The 22,977-nt window shown below is 37.5% G+C and overlaps 1 protein-coding gene across 1 annotated transcript in view; it reads right to left on the minus strand.

Annotated features, from left to right (window-relative positions):
* The window catches only part of LOC306876194 (integrin beta-5-like), a 39,947-nt gene extending 20,891 nt beyond the window's left edge, over nt 1-19,056 (minus strand). Inside the window, exons 1-10 of the mRNA XM_079427193.1 lie at nt 18,510-19,056; nt 17,962-18,047; nt 17,453-17,660; nt 17,112-17,361; nt 15,867-16,035; nt 14,471-14,632; nt 13,582-13,677; nt 13,405-13,494; nt 11,911-12,045; nt 1,729-2,158 (exon numbers count right to left, since the gene is read on the minus strand). Coding sequence (XP_079283319.1) covers nt 1,729-2,158; nt 11,911-12,045; nt 13,405-13,494; nt 13,582-13,677; nt 14,471-14,632; nt 15,867-16,035; nt 17,112-17,361; nt 17,453-17,660; nt 17,962-18,047; nt 18,510-18,591 — 1,708 coding nt within the window. The 5' untranslated portion in view covers nt 18,592-19,056. The remainder of the gene's footprint in view (nt 1-1,728; nt 2,159-11,910; nt 12,046-13,404; nt 13,495-13,581; nt 13,678-14,470; nt 14,633-15,866; nt 16,036-17,111; nt 17,362-17,452; nt 17,661-17,961; nt 18,048-18,509) is intronic.
* Nucleotides 19,057-22,977: the final 3,921 nt, after the last annotated feature.

Below are 22,977 nucleotides of genomic sequence, written 5' to 3' on the forward strand. Positions count from 1 at the left end.
CAGCAGGCAGTTGCACTGCTCAGGACAAACGAGGGACTCATGAACAACTATCAGAAATTCACAACACAGAAAAACAGCAATGGATCATTCAGGAAATGGGGTCATTTTCTATGAATTCAGTTATTATTTTGTCTTGTGGAATATATATAAACATTTTATGTGAAATAGCTTATTCAGGAGATTGCTAAATAAAAAACAACAAGCAATTTTCATGATCCCTGTTATTTAGTTAAACATATTAACATATTTGAATATTCTGCAAGGGGTATGTAATCTTATGAGCACAACTGTAGTACAATATGCTTATGATACACAGTGAACACACAGTAAACGTAAAAAAAACAGGGAACAGGGATTGTCAAACCTATTTGAAAACTGAACCCCTTTGACATGAAATATCAGGGGGTACTTCAAGAAAATATTTTAAGTTAATTTTTCAATAATTTAACAGCACACTCACAACAACTAAATAGTAATAATAAAACTAAAATAATACAATTTTTTTTTTTTTTTTAATCTGATGACGACAAATTAAGGCAAAAATATTACTATTGTAATAAACAATTGAAAAAAAAAAACTATTTGATCACTGGAATATTTAAATTTTATATTACAAGTTATAATAATAATAATAATAATAATAAATAATATTATTTAGTAAATAATAAATATATATAGTGCCGATATATAATCAATGCATCAAAAACCATGGCTACTACACTTTTACTATAATAAAACCATGGTTAATTTTCACAAGGTTTAGTTATGTTATGATTTAATTATTAGCTTTACACCAACTCACAAAAAAAAAAAAAAAAAAAAAAAAAAAAACACCAACAGTTCCCTCATGAACCCCTATTTATCAAACCATGCCCTGGAGTAGGTTCATCTCAACTGGCCTGCCAGTCTGAGAAACCTAAGCACTCTTCTGATAAACAGTAGCTATAGGAATTCATGAGCACTTTTTATCCTAAACACCTTGCAACTCACTAACTACTAATCAAGCTGCTCTCACCAGAGCATGGCCAAATCAAAATGCCACAAAGCATGTTTATGAGGCATTTAACAAGTGAACGAAACCTACGAAGCTCTCATCAACGTTTGCCTTTTCCCACAGCCGTTATTAGCGAGTTTACAAGAATTGTCCCAGTTAATTCACCATGGCAAAGCGGTGCGAAAAAGCATAATCACCCAGATTCATTAAGGACTCATTACTGCAGACGAGAGGAGTTTTCCATGGATGAGATAGCAGGAACGGTACATATTCTCGATTTTACCAATGACATTATTGCTACAGAGACTCAACAAATGTCCATTTTGTGCCGGGCTGACAGTTTCTGCTGACTAAAGAAAAACAGAGCTTTATTACTCATAGACCAGCTATTGTGTGCATGGATAAACAAATGCAGCCTTCAACAAAGCTCTCACTGTGGCATGGCAGAGATGCGTCCTGTGGAGAGAAAGAGATGGGGAGCCAGCCAACTGCTCTTTGGCAAGAACTGATCAAATGCATCGGGCACAAATGTAGCATCCTAAAGAGGCCCATGGCAAGCCAAATGGTTTGAGACAATGCTGAAAAACTAGGACATGGACCATAAACTTCCATATTTTGTACTGAAAATTGAATTCACTTTGCAAGGTGCAGATAAAAATGCATTGTGGAACTGAAATGCAAAGATTTCCTCTTTAAAAAACACTGTGGCAACCAAATAAATCCTTTCACCTCACCTGAGCACAGTATGCCCTTGTGTCGGGCACAGGAGAAGTCGTCACACTCGCAGAAGGTGCCGTAGATTTTGCCGAACTCTGATTCGTAACACAGACACTGGTTACAGCTGCATTCTCCACGGCCGCTGCACACCTGCTTGCCCTCGGCCTCACGGCAGGCACTGAGGTGCTGGTGGTCGACCTCACCCTCCTCGCACTCACAGCGGGCCCCAAGGTAGCCGGGCTCACAGCGGCACATCCCGCAGCTGTAGGTGCCGGCGGAGTTGCAGCGGCTGCTGTTGGTCTTGGTGTAATATGTGCAGTTGCAATCACAGCGGTAGTCCACAGAGACCTCCAGACGGTCTTTAAAACCAACAGGCCTGATGGTGAAACTCTTCCTGGTGCCTTTCGGAGGACATCCTCGAGCGTCTACAGTTATGTTGAAAGAGACCTGAGAGAAAAGGACAGGCAACTTATTTTCTTGTATTTAAGGCTAAATACACACACTGTAAAAAGTGATAAGTTGACAACTTTAAACCCATTGCCTTAAAATTATCAAGTAAATAATTTACATTTTTTTTATTTTTATTATTTACTTGATCATTTTAAGGCAAGGGGTTTCCTCAATTTTTTAAAGTTAAGGCAACTTATCACTTTTTGGAGTGCAAATATCCCAAATCAAAGGCTGCATTCCAAAGCCGAATACGTCACAGCGGCACTTAGAAGGCTGTCCCATTTCAAAGGATCCTTCAGATGTGGCCTTGAAATGTGCGCTGTGTTTCCTAGGCCATGAAGATTACAAGGAACGGAAAAAACACTTTCAAAAAGTGACCAATACTTGAATAAAGTTGACTAATATCTTAACAAGCTGCAAATATATAGATCAACTTAAAGGAATATTCACCCAAAAATGTAAATTCTGTCATTAATTACTCACCCTCATGTCGTTCCAAACCTGAAAGTCCTTTGTTCATCTTCGAAACACAAATGAAGTTTTTTTTTTAATAAAATTCGAGAGCTTTCTGACTTAACTGAAATGTTCAAGTCTCAGAAACGTAGTAAGGACAAGGGCATTGTTAAAATAGTCCATGTGACATACGGGTTCAACCATTATTTTATGAAACTACGAATAAGAGAATACTTTGTGTCATGGTAGCGGAAAAGAAAACTATTTTGAATAAACTCCTAATTTGTGTTTTCTTTGCACACAAAAAGTATTCTCGTTGCTTCATAAAATTATGGTTGAAACACTGATGTCACATGGACTATTTTAACAATGCATTTACTATGTTTCTGGGCCTGGGAACAATTCAGTTGCATTGCTGACTATGCAGGGTCAGAAAGCTCTCGGACTTCATCAGAAATATCTTAATTTGTGTTCCTGAAGATGAACGAAAGTCTTGCAGGTTTGGAATGACATGAGGGCGAGTTAAGTAAATGACAGAATTTTCATTTTTGGTGAACCATCCCTTTAAATGGACCAAGGTGAACGTAAGTGACAGGTTGTGGACCCTGTTCACAGTAGGCAAGACTGTCCCCTTTAACAATGCTTAGTTTGACAAGACGTATACAGACCCTGATTTTGGGACACAACTATTGAGTGGTACAGGGGTGACATTTTTTAAGTTTGCCAAGACCTTGGTTCCCTTCACAAAAAGCCAATAGGATTTACCATTGGCTTTTGGATTATTGCTGGAAAATTCTAGGAGCAACAAAAGTAAATTTTTAAATAAGTTTGCAAAAGCATAGGTGTAAATACAACTAGTCTGTAAAAGCAGATTATTTAGTAAATGGGCTTCCATGCTTGGCGTAATGTTTAATATCACCCAAAGACTCCGTAGTCCCATTTAGCCACTTGTTGGCAACCACCTTTTTAAGACACATAGAAGCCTTATGAAAAATAAATAAATCACAAATGGGGTATTACTGATGTATTTAATGTTGCATAATAAAACATGACAATATCTTGAGCTTGTGTTAACCACAAACCTTTTAACCAAAACATTATTTTGGGATAACTAAACCAAAGGTTCAAGAATGCAAACTGATGTAGATCATACTTGACGGATTAATCACAGACCTTCAGACCAGAGGAAAGAGAGACTCCACCCTGACATTAGAGGCTTCACATTTACTAGTCTAGACTTGATCAACATAAAATCAATTTATGGTAAGATGGTGAGATAAAAATTCAAAACTCATTTCTCAGATTTAGTATTCCACTTGAGATGTGGTTTAAGTGTCTTACAACTGCACTGGATTTATGAAACATGCAGTGCTATAGAGCCTTTATCACTTTATCAATTCTTTTCCCAGAAGTGAGCAAACTGCGGATCCTCAGGGGCAGAAAACCTGACACTTTCAAAAACATGTAGCCTGTCTGACCTTTGATTCAGATCCGCCCAGGGGAGTGGACAAGCCTGACATGCTGTGTCTGAACACTTTGAAGTAGTGTTTCACATCAGTGAGCCCTCCAGGCCCAAGAGTTTAAAGCTCAGAGCCAAACACTAGGGCACAGAGGGTCATACTGACGGAGGTAGACTAGACGCTCATGTCTTTTTAAAGGTGCCATAGAATGGAAAACTGTATTTACCTTGGCATATTTAAATAATAACAGTTCTGTACATGGAAATGACATACCGTGAGCCTCAAACACCATAGTTTCCTCCTTATGTAAATCTCGTGAATAAAAAAAGACCACTGAAAACAGGCGAATCAGAACATAACACCAACTGTGGCATAACAGTCGGGATCACTACGCCCCCAACATTTGCAAAGACCCGCCCTTGTTCTATGCCAGCCGCCAGCCGAACCTACACAGCCAAATCATCAAAAGTTCTGCAGGTATTGTAAATAAACAAGCGCGGACAACAGCAAAAATGGCAGATCATGGAAATAAATGTTATGTTCCAGGCTGTGCATGGGATGTGAAGTGCAGAGATGGGTTGTGTCTGTATTCAGAAAGGCACGGAAAACAAATAACGCGTTCTACTAAGGGACATGGTTAGCTGCTAGCAGTAGCCTGTTACATTACAGTAGATAATATTTCACTTACCACATAAACAGAGTAAGGAGAGATGACGGAGGATGATGGCGAATGATTTCCAGATCCTCTGCACCACTGACAAGCATCGGATCTTGTAAAATGTGTGGTAAGTACTGCCGCTCCATAGTATAAACAGAGTACATGCGATCACGAATCTCGAAAGTGAAACTATAACGCAATCGACCGATCGTTCAAAAGGAGGTTCAATGCCTCGTGTATTAATAGCGGCTCCCTGCTGCCCGCATTCTATATACAGTATAATTACCCAACGATATAACTGCGAAAGAAAGTACTGAAATATATATTTTCCTCCCTGTGCTTCCTTCTTGCTGATGAGCTGTACTGTGAGACAGCCAATCAGAGCAGAGCTCATTATTCATGACACTGACAGATAAGCCAATAACAGACTGTTTCATTCTAGGGAGAAATCCTAGGGTTGTAAATGAACATGTAAAATCGTTTCTGGAGATTTTTTGCCCTTACCTAAGCCACATACCTTCCATGTAGATATCAGAGAACAATTTAAAATACTGTATCAATGCATTCTATGGCACCTTTAATCACAATGAAAGGCTAAGGCAGTCAGAGAAGTTATTTAATTGGAAAAGGGGTTGCTGTCATGAATAACTGGTAACATTTTGGACCTGTCCAAAAATCTCAAATCACTTATGAATAGAGTTTTATTTGTTTCTTGGTTTCAATTATGTTCATTCCAATTTGATGCTTAAAAACATCTCTCATTACTATTATATTAGTTTTTTTAGGACTTGTGATAAACAACAAAAAATAAAAAAGTAAAAAAAAAAGTTCTGGGGTATAATAGTGTGTATAAATAACATTAACTGTTGAAAAACCAACAATAAAAACAGTAAAATTACCATCTTTCACACTACATTTTCCCCAGCATTAACATGCTCCTTAAATACCATGCTGAAAAACAACACAAAAAAAAATGGGAAAGTGAGGGGTCACAGACAGACAAAAGTGCAGCAAGAAGGATTTCCTCAATGAGCTGCAGAATTGGATTAAGGAGACATGTGAATCACGAGTACATGGCAATGGTTAGATGAAGACAGAAAGCATTAGAAAACTCCATGAAGTCTGTGTGGTTGGGCAGAGGAAGAGGTGGAGTGGACATTATATAAAGATGAGCCGTCACTGGCCAAAACTGTACATGGCATTTTAATAAAAACAAACCAGACCAAGAGTTGGGAAGACACAGCTAATGTTTTAGTTTTAGTAATGATCCCAGATCGATCTGTCTCTTTTCAGCATTTGTTTGTAAGAGGCCTAAAGCCTTCATAGCAGCAGCAGCAAACTAAAGCAATAATTAGAATGGGAGGAGCTTGTTTTCTTTTTCAGTAAGCAGAAAATAACATGAAGACAGGCTGCTAGTAGAAAAAAAAAATTCATTTGAAATATTCACACTGCATGCTAGACATAAAACTGGAGTCTTCTGCAACAGCAGTTCAGATAAACATTAGATCAAAACTGTTGCCTTGGCAACTAACTGAAATGAGTTTACATTGAACTGGAAATGGATAAAATTGGAAAAGCATAAAACTGAAATGAAAATTAAACCTAAATAGCACTATTAAAAAAAATAATAAAAATGAAAAAGCACATAACAGAATTACTACAATTAAAATGAAAATATAAAAATAAAAAGTTAATTACAAGAAAAGCTATTGACCAAAAAATTAAATGAATAACAGTATAAAAATCATTCTAAAATAAGACCTGGATAATACTAACATAACACATTGGCATCCTAAAAACCTTTTGGGGTTTATTTTTGTGATACCCGGTTGGATGGTAATAATAATTCCTTTTTTTTTTTAAATACATTATATAGTAATAGGTAAGAATTATATAAGTACTATTTGAACACTTATATCTAAAATATATTGCTATATCAGTAAATTTGTAGTCGTACTCCTGTACACCTCCCCATTTCATAGTGTTCTTGCATTTGAACAACGGTGAGCAGAGCTTAATAAATCCATGGCAAACAAAGTCTATCCAAAAGTAAACTGATGTTTCCTGGGACACCAGCCAGCTTAATACAGGATTAGACGAATGTGTTATGTATGGAGCATTTTAGTAGTCTCTAGGGGCTTGAATCTACTTCTGTGAAAGGAGTCTAAGTTTAACTTTAGAATCTGGGCTACCGCCTCTGTATCTAAAGCCTGTGTTTTTCACCCAGAAAGAGCCCTGCGCCATTGTGCGAGCCCATTGAAATGCAGCAACAGACTCCTCAGAGGGTCCGGCGGAGGACTGTAAGTGACACATGGTATTCTGTTTGGGTTGTGCACCCCTTTCTAAAGGCATGATTGGCACTTGGGCACGGAGTGACAAATTTCCCTCGTGGATGAGACAAAAAGGCCCTGGGTCTATTGGAGCGGCCAGAGAAAATTGGGTTGCTCCATTCAGAGAGGGTATTCAGCTCTACCCATCCACTTTCCCTCACGATCCTTTTCAACATTCAATTAGGCAGAATGGGAATGGTACAGGCAAAGAGTGGAGAACTCTGCTTGAATCCAAGGGTCAGATCACTGCATGGTGACATGTACCAAGTAGTCCTATAGAGGTTTTACAATGTCAGTCTAATTAAGAATGTATGGGAGATCCAACAATACAATCCACACCATGAGAACACTGTAAAGCGAAAGCATTCTTTCAAAGTATCTGTTAATACAAGCACTGTTAGATACAACTTGTGTGCTTGATGCTATGAATCTGTCATCTGCATGCTACGATATGGTAATGATATGGTAATATTTAGTTCCCTAAATCCTAAAGAGGGCTCTCTTAGCTATTTTACACCAAACAGAGTCTTTGTGGCTGAGAAAGCATAATGACGTGCGAGTGCAGATCATGGCATATTATTCAAACTTTACATGTTATCGTAGAGTAAACACTTCATCTAACACAGGAAGAGCCAAACAATACGCCTAAAAGAGTCTGGCAGTATTTAAGCCATGTTGATTGTACCTGCTGAAAACCGAAAAAGTTATCTGTAAATGGCTACAATCTGTGCACAGAGAATGTTTGAAATCTGTCAGTCACTGCATTTAGTTTTCAAATGTATTTCTGGTTGAAATACTAAATATTCTAGCATGAATATTACCAAATTTATGATTCTTCTTATGTAATCACCAAAAATGCAATTGAGCTGGAATAAAAACAAAAATATAGCTGCAAGTAGCAATGATGGGGCCAAGCACTCCAGCGGCAAAATGAGGAGCTAAGCATAGCATGGAGCATCTGACCAACTGCAGAAATTAGTAATTGAAGCCATTTAGGATTATTTTAGTCAAAACCGTTATCAAATCATGATGTGGTGTGTTCTGTGTGAGGTGACAATGGCACACACAAAGTTTGGTGTCAATATGCCAAAGCATTGCAGAGATGCGGCCTCAAATGTCATTTTGGCATCATGCCTCAAATTCGTTGCGGTGGTATGGGAAAACAGGTTTGTCCATCAACACAAAATCCATAATTTTTTGTCAGCATGGTCTGAAGATGATATGATTCGATTTTGGTGAAAATCGGACCAACGGTCTAGGAGGAGTTCGAAAATGTAGGTTTTTAAAGAAAATCAAAATGGCGGACAGGAAGTTTGGCTGACTATACCAACATTGGTATCACTGTTCTCAGCATGACCCAAGGAATCTATTAATGCCAGTCTCATTACAATAGACAATATTCACAGAAAGCTATTAGCATTTATTTGAAATTTCATTATACCGTTTGACCACAAGGTGGCACTGACTCAAAACGTTTTGAATACTTTCAGGTCATGGTCTCAATGGTGCATACAAAGTTTTGTAATGGTACACCAATGTATTCGTAAAATATAGCATTTTATATTATTATACTCTATTGTAGCCAATGGCAATTTCATGTTTTGTTCAATTATAGCGCCACCAAGAGGCACAATCCCACCAAATTTTTTACGTGTCCTTAGAGTGTGCCTAGGGATGGGCGATATATCGCATGCGATATGCATGCGCATCTCGTCAGTAAAGCCGGTTCCTTGATTAGCGCCAAATCTCCATCACCTGTTTTCAAATGGAGCGGCATTTAATACACGGAGCCGTAGTTCACTGACAAGCTACGCAATTTGCGTTCATTGTCGAAGGCGATATATCTGCAATAATGAAAGCGATATTGCGTAGCTTGTCAGTGAACTACGGCTCCGTGTATTAAAGGCCGCTCCATTTGAAAACAGGTGATGGAGATTTAGCGCTAATCAAGGAACCGGCTTTACTGACGAGATGCGCATGCAACCAGATGCGATATATCTCCCATCCCTAAGTGTGCCCATACATAGGTGTGTCAAATTTGGTGAAAATAAATAGACATTTGTATAGGAGTAGATGAAAAATGACTGACTGTTGACTTGGTTTGCATTTTTGTGCCACTTACTATCAATATTTTGGCAATTGGGCATTAAGATAAAGCCGGCACACTATACTTCTGAATTTCCTACAGTGGTTTCGTGTCGATTGGGGTAACGGTTTCTAAGATATTGGCAAATGTTTTTTAAGCGCTAAAATGCAACGTAGCACAAACCATAAGGCAAAACCTGACACCTTTGGTGTCGTTGGACTCGGAAAGGATTCAGGAGTCTAAAAATTTAACTTTCGTGAAAATAAGTCAACCCCACCCAAAGTTATAAGCATGTGAATATTTGATTTTAGCCTCGAAACTTCTCAGGCTACTTCAGGGCATCGTGCTGATAACCCATACCATGTTTCGTAACGATACGTCAATGCGTTCATAAAATATAGCATTTTACAACAAAATTCAACATGGCCGACGCCCAAAATTGCTGACATGGGAAAATTGGATATGGTTCGACTCGGCATGAATGGCTGAACCATTCAGAAATTATAAGCAAAAAAAACCAAAAAACAATTTTTCGTATCTCCTAACCACTAAGTGGCACTGCGCCGAAACACTGCAGGTAGCCTCAGTTCATGCTTGTTATAACAGACACCAAGTTTGGTCTCAATACGCCAAACCATTGCGGAGATATCGCCTCGCATCCATTTTTGTGTGCTTTCCGTAGAATTTGTTTGCTTATTATTAGAAAACTGCTAAGCGAACCAACTTGAATTCCATAACCTTTTTACCAGCATTGTTTGAAGATGATCTGAGCCAATTTTGGTGAAAATCGGACGAACCATCTAGGACGAGTTCGAAAAAGTAGGTTTTACGAACAATTGCACTACGGTGCTTGGCCCCTAACAAGTCATGCTCTGAAATAAATATTTCACATTCTTTCCATTAACACTATTTTGCTGCATTTCCCTGTCACTCGCTTTCACTTCCTCAAGGATAGTGAAAGAAAATCAGTTTTCACTTCCTGGGGCAGGTTGCACCAGCTGGACGTACACCCGGTCGTAAGACTAGGCTGGACGTAAAATGCATAAGAGTCGTGCGTAGAATTTATACCCGTTGCACCATCTCGGCGTAGTGCTACATCTGACACTAAATCTTATGCCTAGTCAGAGGTAGGTATAAAATGAAAACTCATGATTTGCTCGGACATTATTAGTTTTTAGGATGCATGTCTGTTAGTTAATTATTACTGCAGACGTGAACTGTAATGTTTATGGTCTTTTCGGGCAGGATAAGCAATATGAATCTATAACACTGTCGAAAGTAATTGAACTAATAAAAAAATTAATTATGTACAGCTTGTAATTATGCAGTAAAATATTATATATGATCTGGGATTATTAAAAGAAATGTACCATTCGACATCTTGTTTGGAAGGACAGTATGCTTGGAAATATTTCACGTCTAATTCCAGCCTGCAATTCAATAATCACAGTAAGTTTTGTGCTTTGTTGCTTTTAATCAGAAATAAAACTGACGGAATTTGAATTTATCACAAAATGCAAACTATAAATGTGGTTTTCCAGCCACAGAAAGACGTCAGTAAAACACACAATGTAACGTAAAGTCACATTTGGCTACCTCAGGAAAGACATTCATTGTTCTTAACCTCGATAGTCAGCTAGAAAAAAATAACTAGAGAGAAGCATTGTATTGCATTCATTATATTTTACTTAACCTGCCGCCTTAGTTTTTAATGTTTGTTTGAAGAAATCTGTCATGGGAACATGCAGGGAGACTATAAAAATGCGGAATTGTTAGAAAATGTTTACTCAATGAAATCATGGCGCAGTGGCTTCACTTGTTATGATGTCTTGAGCAATTCAGTTCTATATTAGTAGTTGTAGCCAATGCAGCGTGAACGTCGTCTCTGCCATATCTATCCCTGCGTTCCATTCGGAAGGGCTCATCCCTATGCCCTAATCCCTTCAAAGGGTTTACACTCAGGAGTGAGAGCGTCGAAGGGTGTAGGGGACCAAACAACTGTTTCTTGAAGTGCCCTTCTGCGTCATTATACAGAGGCAGCGTCATCATGCAAAGAATCAGCGCAAAGGATCATGGGAGCCCGAAGTGTCCATCAGTTGTACCCTTCGAAATCCTTCATTCCAAAGGGCCCTTTGAGGTGGCTAATTCTGAGCACTTTGGTTTGGAACGACACTTCAATATGGCGGCCATGATTGTTTTCACTCCAAAGTGCCCTTCGGAGGGCGATATATCCCGTTTGGAACGCACTGTATAACTGCAGAAGAATGTGTCAGCGTGGACGCGCATAGTCTACGTCGGACGTAGTTGCGCCTGATCAGTTTTAGTTGGTGCAACAGGTGTAAATATTTATTGTAAAGCTGGACGTTGCAAAGCCCAGTGTAGGGCTTACACCCAGCTTTTTTGACGTCTAGCTGGTGCAACCAGCCCCTGGACATTATATGCAGAGAAAAAAACAAAAAAAAAAACAACAAGTATAAACATGATCTGAACATTCTCAAAGACTGTGAGGTCAATAGCTTTGTCACATTCTCTACATCCTCATTAAGACTGTGACAACTATCAGTCCCCGTTTGGTAGTATGAGGCAACAGGATACAGCACCCTATGCTTAATCCAAGAGGTATAAATAAGATCTGAGCTCCATGTCATAGACTTCACATCAAACACTCAGGTTGCAGACAGAAGGACAGGATCAGCTGTGATGTATTTTAAAAGTTGGTGTAAAAGGCACAGGCAATATTTGATCAAATATAAAGTACTAACAGTGTCACCGATTTTGAGGTCAGCACACTTGCGGAGGCCGGTCAGGGGCTGGCCGTCTTGGCAGGTGGCGGCGAAGGCCAAACTGAGATCTTCAGGATGGTCCCATACACTCAGCTCAACCTTTGACCTGATGTTCTACATTAAAAGAAAAAGAAAAACATTCACAAAAGCATCTACCATTCACTGGTAACAATTTCAATTATGGATAAAATCACATACTTGCTTTCTATAAAGCTCTAGCACCAAAAAATAAAACCACAAAGATAATATCATATTCTTGGACAGTATACTACCACTCAAAACAACACCAAAATAGATCATATCTGTGACAGTAATCATAGCCTTTGGTATTTTGGTGTAAACTGAAAGTCAGGAGAGATAAGTAACTGGGTCAACAACAACAACAACAAAAACCCTGGCTTGATATTTGGTCAGTGTTTGTGACCAGTCATAAACTGATTATTGAATTTCTCTTCATATCTTAAAATCGTTAATTTATTAAATTTTTTACAAAGCTGTCTTGTGACGCTGTTTCCCATGATGCTTAATTGTGTTCGCAAGACCTCAAGGCAGATGTCCAGTGGATCTACTCTACTGTACAAACATTTAGGGTTAGTAAGACTATTACTGAAGTAAGTTCATAAGAGCAGCTTTTATCTGAAATAGAAATATTCGGTAACATTATAAATGTATTTATTGTCATTTTTAATGTGTCTTTGCTGACTAAAAGTATTGAATTCTTTCAAAAAATAAAATAAATATATACCCCAAACTTTTTTTGAAGTTTGTGTTATTCATATGATCTTACTTTAAGTTAAATTAAGTTTATATAAAAATGCATGTGCATAATTGTCTTCCAATACAAAACAAGCTCTCCACAACATCTTCAGACAACATCTTTCAAGTGCATTTCCTAAACCATAGCAGCGCTTTCAATGCAGCAAAAAACACAGAATATCAGATCTTCATTAGACAAAAATACTAGACTATAAAGACTACTGCGTGAACCAAGGCAAACACATCAAATGTGCTTCACTAACAAAAACAGGAAATTCCTTATCTTATGTAATCATGTGATCGCGCAGTGAAGACACAGCAAAAGAGCAAAGCTTTCCTAAAAAAAAAAAAAAATCACTCCACAACATCATCTGTTCTTAATTCAATTCCTAACCATTTATTAGCTGAAAATAATCAGGGTAACCAGTTTGGCTGCCAATTAAACTAGAGTCAATTTGTACACTTTATATAGTACTGTGCTGTGAGTTGCCTGACCCTGAAGTGTTCACCACATTCCCGAAAAATGAACAGTGCGTTCATAATGGGCTGTCACTATATATCACAGCTTCAACATTGAACCATAAGATACACATACTACACACTTCACACGGAACAAAAGCATGAAGGGATCAGCCTTGGGGTCAACAAGAGTCCATTTTCTTTTATGTGCACTGTAAAAATCCACCCACATACAAGATGGTAATAAGAACAACTTACATTGTATGCATTCACAATTAGCTGAATAATGTTTTTGGAGTCTTGGTCCAAAATTTCCACTGTAGTCCCAGGGATCAATGCTGTGAGATTCTACAGGTAAAAAGACATTGAGAACACATTAAACAAAACAAAACGGCTCAGTATCGATCAAAATAGCTTATGATGAATGAAAAATACCTTGTAAAGAACATAGTGTCTTTTGGTCACAGCAAAGATGAGGAAAATATTGTTTTCAGCCAGTTTCTCTCCAAGTAGAGCGAGTGAAGGGTAGTCCTGTGGAGAGACGCCACATGTCCATACATCAGTAAGATACATTTATTCACTCCCTGCAGCACTCTTTCTGGAAGGAAGTCATCGCTCTTCTGATTCCCCTTCATGGTTTCCGTTATCCTTCCCACCCATTTCCTCTGCATTCAGCTACAGGCATCCTCTGCTACTGACCTGCCTGAGAATCCAGGGAGTTTGTGCTCAATCTCTTTAATGAATGATCGGTGATGTGTTAAGCACATCTGAATAACGTTTTCTACAGAACAAGATGGATTCAGAAATATTAAATCCTAGTTTGCAGTAGAAAGCACACACTGCTTTTGTTTGTTTTATCCCTCTCTCTCTCTCAACACTCAGCTGCTTTGGATAAAACCCAAACTGCACATAAACAGGCACAGCATCCGTTACTGCACTTTGACATTTTTGACACATTTTTGCCAGTTCAAAGCCAAAAGAAAATAAATAAAAATATTTATGAATATACAAGAGACATCAACTGGTCAAAAGTTAAGGAAACAAGTGCACAAAACCTTCCCATTAAAACCCAAATACATTTGAGAATTTCTTAATACAGTTCAGAAGACAGAAACATGCTGGGGTTTCAGACAATCATTATATGTTAATCTCAAGTATTTATGGCTGATGACAATTGAGGACATGCAATTAAGCATTAAGCTTGTTTACAATAAGACAATCTAATTTCATAAAGACTGTCAATGCATTTACCGAATGTGTCTCCACATAAACTGGATGAACATTTGTTTGGTTCAAATGATGCTTTGCAGTATATAAGCTTTACCATCTTGTTTGCAGCACTATACTCATTCTTGTCGTTTAGGTGACACTGTCCATCATGAGGATGCACTAGTCCACCGAGCTTGCCGTCCAAAGCCAAGTGAGGGACGTCGTCGGTGGCAAACACCAAGAGATGATAGGCCTCCTTCCTCCAGCCAATCTTCTCCTGCCACAATAAGATTAAACATTCATTTATGCCAGCCTATATCTTTCCATGTCTTTGGTCACACTTTATTTAAAGGTCCAGTTCTTGTCATTAACAAACAATTAACTATGACTTTCGCCTGAATAAACTCATAATTTGCTGCTTATTAATAGAAAGGTAGTTGTTAAATTTAGGTATTGGGTAGGATTAGGGATGCAGAATATGTGCTTTATAAGTACTAATAAACAGCCAATATGTTAATAATAGACATGCTAATAATCAACTAGTTAATAGTGAGAACTGGTCCCTGTACTAAAGTGTTACCACATCTCTATACCATGTTCATATTAAATTGTTGCACATGTACACAGTGTTTCTGTATAGTTGATGGATCAGTTAAGTTATATTACAGAGTAAGCTCATATGGATATGCATTCATATATGGAGATTATTCAAGTTTTTCCAAATAAAACAAATTTACAATCAATTTTAGGAAATAGACTTCAGACGTTCAAAAATATAAAGTTGTAGTCGTAGCATAAATTAATAGCCTACATGAAATAGACCTGTAAAGCATTTCTTTTTTAATGCATGCAGCCTTTATGGCCTAATATTAATTAAGAGACTAAATGGAATATATTATTATTACTTTTGTGTCACAACACAGAACCATTTTAAATATACTTTCAAAAAGAAATGCAGGCAAAATGGGTTACCGGTACAGTTTCATTCATAGATGCATACAGGTATATTTTACCTAAAGTCTAGATACAAAAAGTCCACTAAATACTCAAATATCAGACATCATGCCGACTAACATTTTAGATGGCTGAATATTGAAAAACAGGGTGTTCAGGCAATTCTGAAAAAAATGAGAAACACATTGCAAATTCAACACACAAGTTCTGACTAGTCTCACTAACAAAACCAAGCACTGATTAACACGTACTGCACAGTGAATAAATGGGCAAGGCTCTCCTCTCTCATTCACAGTCTCTTTCTCTCATGCATGCTGTGATTGTGCCTTTCATACCAAAGCAAATATTTTTACAGCCTATGATGTCATGCAGTTTTAGCGTGTCTCTTTTAGGACTCAGACACCTGTATCTGTTCTGATAATGCTCAGATAGCACTGCACAAAAACAAGACATTATCTCTCTTTTCATTAAACCTTGCTGGACAGGCTTTCTGTCTCTATAGGGAGTTGAAGGAGTCAAAGAAGCAGCAAAAAGACCTGTCTTTACTGACAGCTTACCTTGCAAACTGCAGCCTGCAGAATGGCATCAAACCCTCCTTCTGGTGCGTCCCTGTTCCGCGAAACCATCTGCTTCTGCACTTCTTCATTGAAACGGTCAACCTTGTCCGTAAGAGATAAGAGGTGACGGAAGCCAAACGTAGGAACGCAGTTTGGGAACAACTTATATCTGTAACAAGAGAAAAATGAGAGAAATCACTCAATACTGAAATCATACATTAAATTAATGATATTGTTTTTGATATTATATTATCACAAACTTCTATTTTTAAATTTAAATATACATGATATTATCCTTTTAAAACCAACAGAGTATTTATAGTATTATAAATTTATTTTTTATTATGCACATTAAAAACTATTCAATTTAAATACCAGGACCAAAACAGTGTTTTTAAATACATTTTTATTTAACTGATTTAAATATGCATGTACAAAAAGTCTTTAATTAAACACAGCATTTTATATGCAAATGGTATAACAGGTTATGTATAATATATTGTTTTTAATTAGTTGAATCCCTTCATGAAATATAGTCAGATAATATTAAACAATTTATAATTGTAACATTGTTTTTGAAAGGGTAGAGTACATGTACTTGTTGTAGAATATGATATATGCCTTGTCATTTGTCTGTATGAAATCTGTTGTGGTACAGTGAGCATTCAAGAGGACTGAAAGCATAACCTACACGGTCACTGATGCATGATGGGATGTGGACTGCATGGGGTAATAGCTTCTCTAGGCCATGTGCTGTATTGGCTTTGCAACCGCAATCTGCTCTGTTACACTTTCCAATAAGTCTACCATTATTTTGCATTGGACCAGAACGATAACCACCAGGGAAAGCAGGACAACATATCTTAAATGTTTCTCTTAACTAAATTAAGTGTTTACTTTAAAGTGTGACATAAGACTGTAGTTAACAAGTCCAGAACTGTGGCATGCCGAGTGCTTTTTGAATTTCCAATGATGCACTTTCCCCATAAAACAAGTCAACGCCAAAGCAGGACTATTTTAGTATCACAAGGGAAAGAAATCAAGACACATACACTTCCCCAGAGGAGAAAGAACTGTGTCCAAACAGTTCTCACAAACGAGGAGCTGTTCTCTCCATTGCATAACAAAGGCCATTAAAGGCCAAAAGGCGCAAGAGCCTTTTTGCATTTGAATTCAGACATAAGGAAAGCCAATCCCAAACCTGTTTACATCTCTTCACACATCTGTGAGACATCTCTTTCTTACCCATTGCATGGATTGTCCTGGTACTTGGGGGCTGTGTAGGAGAAGGGTGAGATGTTCTTATCCACAAAAGAGCCAAAGCCAAGGCGGAAGTTACTTGTAAGCTTCCTCATTTCCTCAGCCAGTTTGGTGCCCAGGTTGCGGATTGTGTCCAGATCATCCTTCATGGAGAGTGAGAGGTCCATCAGGTAGTACAAATCAACGGGGTAGTCTTCCACAGGACGCACTTGTACCTCAAATGAGGTCTGGTCACCTGAAAGATGTAAGAGTCATTAAACTGACATGCTATTTCAAATGTTTTTATTAAAATGTGTCCTTCTCTAAATCAATCAGTAGATGCATACCAGGCCTTAAGCTGAGAGAGATCTTCTGTGGGTATATCTGGATGACATCATACTGGGTCACCCCAGAACCTTTGGAGCTCAGAGGCTTGCTCTGCAACAGAGAGCTGCCACTCCTGGGATTTTCTATGAAAGGGGCATCACATCCTCTTTTCTGTAAGTTCTGGCTAAAGTCACATCGTGAGTTGAGAGTTCTAGCTTGTCCAAAGTCCTGAATCCGCAAAAAAAAAAAGATTGGTGTGGTAAGTGATGCGAGGAAAGCATTAAATAAATGAGCAAACCTACAAATGCAGTGAAACACAACAGTAATGCTCTTAGCAACCTATAAACAGTCAGAAGCTCTGGATTATTGGAGTATATTAAAATTTATAAATAAATCAGTGGCCTGTGTGCCTAACTATATTTGTATAGACAATATTTGACTAGCTTATGATGGCTAAAAGTACTGTCTAGGTAGGCAGCTCAGTAGGTTTTGTGACATCTTCTGTCAATCGCAGTGTCTCGCGCAGTACCTCTTGCTCGCACCAGGCGCAGCTTGGGTGAATGAGGAGACATTCTTCACAAGATGTGGCGCTGCCGCTCATGCAAACATTAAGACCTGAAAAATTGCAAGTCAAATAGGTATTACGAATATGAACATTTAACACGTTTTTTTCTAAAGACATTACAACTGAGGAATACTACGACACACAAGTGATTCATGCTAAGACGAAACAAACATGAGAAACGATACACAGTCACAGAATTGCTTGAAAAGTAATTAGATCAAACTGCCCTCCCCTCATTATCATGGTGATGAAAAATACAGAAATGTAAGACTAAATAAATAGATGCAATGAATTATTACGAGAAATAGGGGGAAATTAATTTTCAAACATTCGATTTATTAATGTATGTTTTCATACATTTCATGCATTTATTATTTTCGCATAAAATACATAATATCAATTAAATCTACATATTAAAATTTATTTGCATTGTTACTTATCTAAACGAAACCAGATATAGCATTTTGATGACAGATGCACTTTTACCTACATTCTGGTGCTCTTAAACTTACCTTTGACGCTGTGAATAAATATTTCCAAGACTATGTAAACTAGAAGGGCCGGGTGACGTGTAAATGGGCAAGGTTTCCACATTATTCCTTACAAAATCAAAAGCCCGTTCAACGTCAAGAGTTTTTTTTTGTCCAACTGTATAAATTTTTTTTATCTATAATAAATGTCCGTTTTTTATATCGTGAGTGGCTGAGATCTTCTTTGTGCCCATCCTCTGCACATCACAGCGGCACACACATAACTGAAGTTAGTGTCCAGTGCAGACGAATGCATCGGTAAACACGCGAGTGAAATCCGACGCGACACCGCAACTCTGAGCAATAATCCACATCCGAAGTTACTGTCGCACTCTGTCTGAGGTCCACTGCAATAATTCACCATTGACTGCATCCATATCGAGTTTCAACCCCTCATTCGCAAACACATTTTTAACTTTGTAAACAGACTGTTTTACTCATCCGGTTGTTTCCAGCGTGGAAGTTCAATAGTTGAGTGCCTGCCGCGTCCCTCACTTTACTCTAGACTCCGCCTATGGGAGAAGAGACTGGACGTTTTTTCCCAATCAAGTCCCTCCCCCTACGCTGGGATTGACTACTTAAAACCATATACTGATTGGACAGCAAACAAGTCATTCAGATATCCTTGCCAATAAAAGAAAATAGCAATGAGGCGAGGGCGGTGCTAGTCAGAATATGACTAGGACGAAGCAGTTTAAAAGGACATTTAACCCTTTAATTAATTAGGGCCCAAGCCAGTAAGGCGCAGGGCCCTATTGTTCTTCTAAGGATTATTATTTTTTTTTTTTTTTTTTTTTTTTTTTTTTTTTTTTTTTTTTTTTTTCAATCATCCGGGCACTTTTGGGGGCCTTAACGTGCCCGAAAACTCTCGAAAATTGGCACGCACGTTGGAACCTGCGGCCATTAGGACGCCGCTGAGGCTGGGACCCGGGCGTGGCACAGGGGCTCTACGGCGCCCCCTGGAAAATTGTCAGAAAGCTTGATGTATAGCTCACACATACTTGCACGTATTCATATGAAACTCGGTACACATATAGAACTCATTGAGCCGAACAACTTCCGCGCAGCATGTCATAGGCTCCGCCCAACAGGAAGTCGGCTATTCAGGGCTGTTTAAAAAGCGCATGCTCTGGAATTTGATATACTCCTCTGAGGATTTCCATACGATTGCCACCAAACTAGGTGAACATGATCTCAAGACATTGGGGACGCTAAATTGCGAAGATATTTTTGATATGTCGAACGGTTTGCCCGTGGCGAGGCGATGAAGTTATGGCGAAAAATGAGACCCAGGAAATGCCTAATAACGTCCACATACATTGTATGATGTATATCAAACTTCAGTGATTTGTTCGTTGTATGATGCCGATCGGATAGATGTGACTATTATGACTGAAAGTTATAGCGCCACCAACTGGCTGCAGGAAGTGTGTCGTTTTCAAAATGCTTTGAATTCAGCATCTTCTTTTACCTCGATTTGCTTCAAACTTCACCAGAATAATGTCAAAACACGGCCGATGTAAAACTGTGAAGGGAATATTGATATCTAAAATTATGTTGCCATGGCAACGTGTCAAAGTTGAAAATTCGTTTCTGGTGATTTTGAGGCAGATAACATGTTTAGAATGTCATGAAACTCAACACACATATCAGTATTAATGATAGTTAGACACTGGAAAAAGCTCATAAACGGGCGTGGAAGAGACACTCTATAGCGCCACCTTTTGTCAAAAATGAGGGGGTTAGTTTTAGCTACAGACACCAAACTCGGTACATAAATTGTTCTTATTAATCCGGACAATTTTCTAATTTACAGTCATTAGCTACGACCAACAGGAAGTCGGCTATATTTATTTTAATGTGGGTTTTTTTTAAAAACGGGCTGTAAACAAATTAATACTCCTCCAAGCAGAAACACGGAAATCACACCAAACATTTTTTATCATGATGCCAAAATACTGAAGATGCTAAATTGCGGACGGATTTAGGATATCTTGAACGATGATTTAATGGCAATTTATTAAAGTTACAGTAAAAAAGATAATTTTTTTTTTTTTTATCTTTTAAGAGCAGCTTCCAAACACTTCATAAAAAATTACATACACAGAACAATACAGTCTGAGGATATGTGATTAATTTCATGAATTTACAATACACTATGCTTAGGAGAAAATTTAAAAACTATCAGAGAGCTCTTAGACTGCTTCTGAGTGAGAGATCCCTGTCAGCCTGCAGCTGAGTGAGGGGTGGGGTGGGGTGGGGTGTGAGTGACTGTGTGAGTGACTGTGTGGATTGAGGAGCTGGGTGAGAGAGAGAAAGAGAGAGAGGGTCTGTTTTTTAAAATCTTTAAAAAATGCTTATAAATCATTAAATAAGGTCTCAATTCTTAACATTAGGAAATGCATTAATTAACGTGAACTAACAATGAAAAATATATTTTTACATCATGTTAATTCTTCCATGATAGTATGAACTAACAAAGAACAATTTTTTTAAAGCATTTATTAATCTTTTTAATGTTAGAAAAATAGTCATGTTCAAAAGATAAACTTTCAAATGTAATAATATATTAACACATTTTGGAATTAATATTGATCAACATTAAATGGTATATAATTATTAATGTTTATATATATATAATGATAGCTACAGACACCAAACTCGGTACATAAATTGTTCTTATTAATCCGGACAACTTTCTAATTTACAGTCATTAGCTACGACCAACAGGAAGTCGGCTATATTTATTTTAATGTGGGTTTTGTTTTTAAACAGGCTGTAAACAAATTCATGCTCCTCCAAACAGAAACACGGAAATCACACCAAACATTTTTTCTTATGATGCCAAAATACTGAAGATGCTAAATTGCGGACGGATTTAGGATATCTTGAACGATGATTTAATGGCAATTTATTAAAGTTACAGTAAAAAAGAGAAAACTTTTCTTTTCTTTTTTTCTTTTAAGAGCAGCTTCCAAACACTTCATAAAAAATTACATACACAGAACAATACAGTCTGAGGATATGTGATTAATTTCATGAATTTACAATACACTATGCGGAGGAGAAAATTTAAAAACTATCAGAGTTCTCCTGTCTCTGTGCTTCTAATGTTTGCGGTAGGTGACTGGGTGGGTGACTGACTGTGTGAGTTCAGTGAGTGTGGAGGGGGAGAGAAAGAGAGAGAGAGAGAGAGGGTCTGTTTAAACATCTCAATAAAATCCTTAAAAAATGCTTATAAAGCATTAAAGGTTTTGATAACACTTTATAATTAAGTCTCATTTGTTAACAGTAGGGAATGCATTAATTAACATGAACTAACAATGAAATATATTTTTTACAGCATGTTAATTCTTCATTGATAGTATGAACTTACAATGAACTAACAATGAACAAAATATTTTTTATATTAGAAAAATAGTCATGTTCAAAAGATAAAACTTTAAAATTTAATAATATATTAACACATTTTGGAATTGATTTTGATCAACATTAAATGGTATATATTTATTAATGATGTAAATTAACAACAGTTAAATAATGTTGTTTTTTAACATTGGTTAATTCACAAATAACATTAAATATTAACAATATATTTTTTACTTTATTAATTTGTGTTAGAAAAAATTATTCATGTTAGTTAATGGAAAAATAAATCATTAAAAAATGCTTATAAATCATTAAAAGCTTTGGTAACTATAATAATTTCTCATTTGTTAGCATTAGTAAATGCATTAACTAACATCAACTACCAATGAAAAATATATTTTCACAGAACTTAAAGTTTTATATGTTCTGTGTGTGTGTGTTTCACAGAGTTGATGGTTTGGATTAACCCTTTAATTGCCGTATCCCTTAAAACCAAACTGCCAGAGGGTTACTGTGATGCTTGTGCTCGCTGGGCACCGTTTTATCGATGCCACCGGGGTGGCATATGCTGACGGCTTGGGCCCGTCATCGCTGCTCGCAGCTATATTTTAGCTTAGTAACCATTAAAGGTCTTTTATGGACTGAACAATCATATTTTGCTCTAAAATATAAATCAGTATCTCATAAAACTGTCAAATTATATAAACATGTTTGCATGCTTTTTATTCCCGTAAAATTAGATTTAGAGCATTTTGATTTAATATGTCAGTGGTAAAGTTTAAACATCTAAGTCCTTTAAGATCTGGCTTGGAAATTTCATCCAGCGGAGTCAGCAGTCATGTGACCATCACTAATGACATCCCCACCTGTTCCACAGAAAGAACTGTAGGAAAACCTATTATAGGTAAGAATAGCAAGTGGTTCTAGTTTTACCTGAGCTGACAGGAGTGATAAAAAGGGTCCCTTCACCACTGATGATTTTTACAACTGCTAAAGACACCTCGTCACATGACTTGAAATGTTCATTTGAAATGTGCAGCTCTATACTGAGCCTGGGCTTGCTTGCACGCATCAAATCATT

The sequence above is a fragment of the Barbus barbus genome, assembly GCF_936440315.1.
Source record: "Barbus barbus genome assembly, chromosome: 10".
Classification (NCBI taxonomy): domain Eukaryota; kingdom Metazoa; phylum Chordata; class Actinopteri; order Cypriniformes; family Cyprinidae; genus Barbus; species Barbus barbus.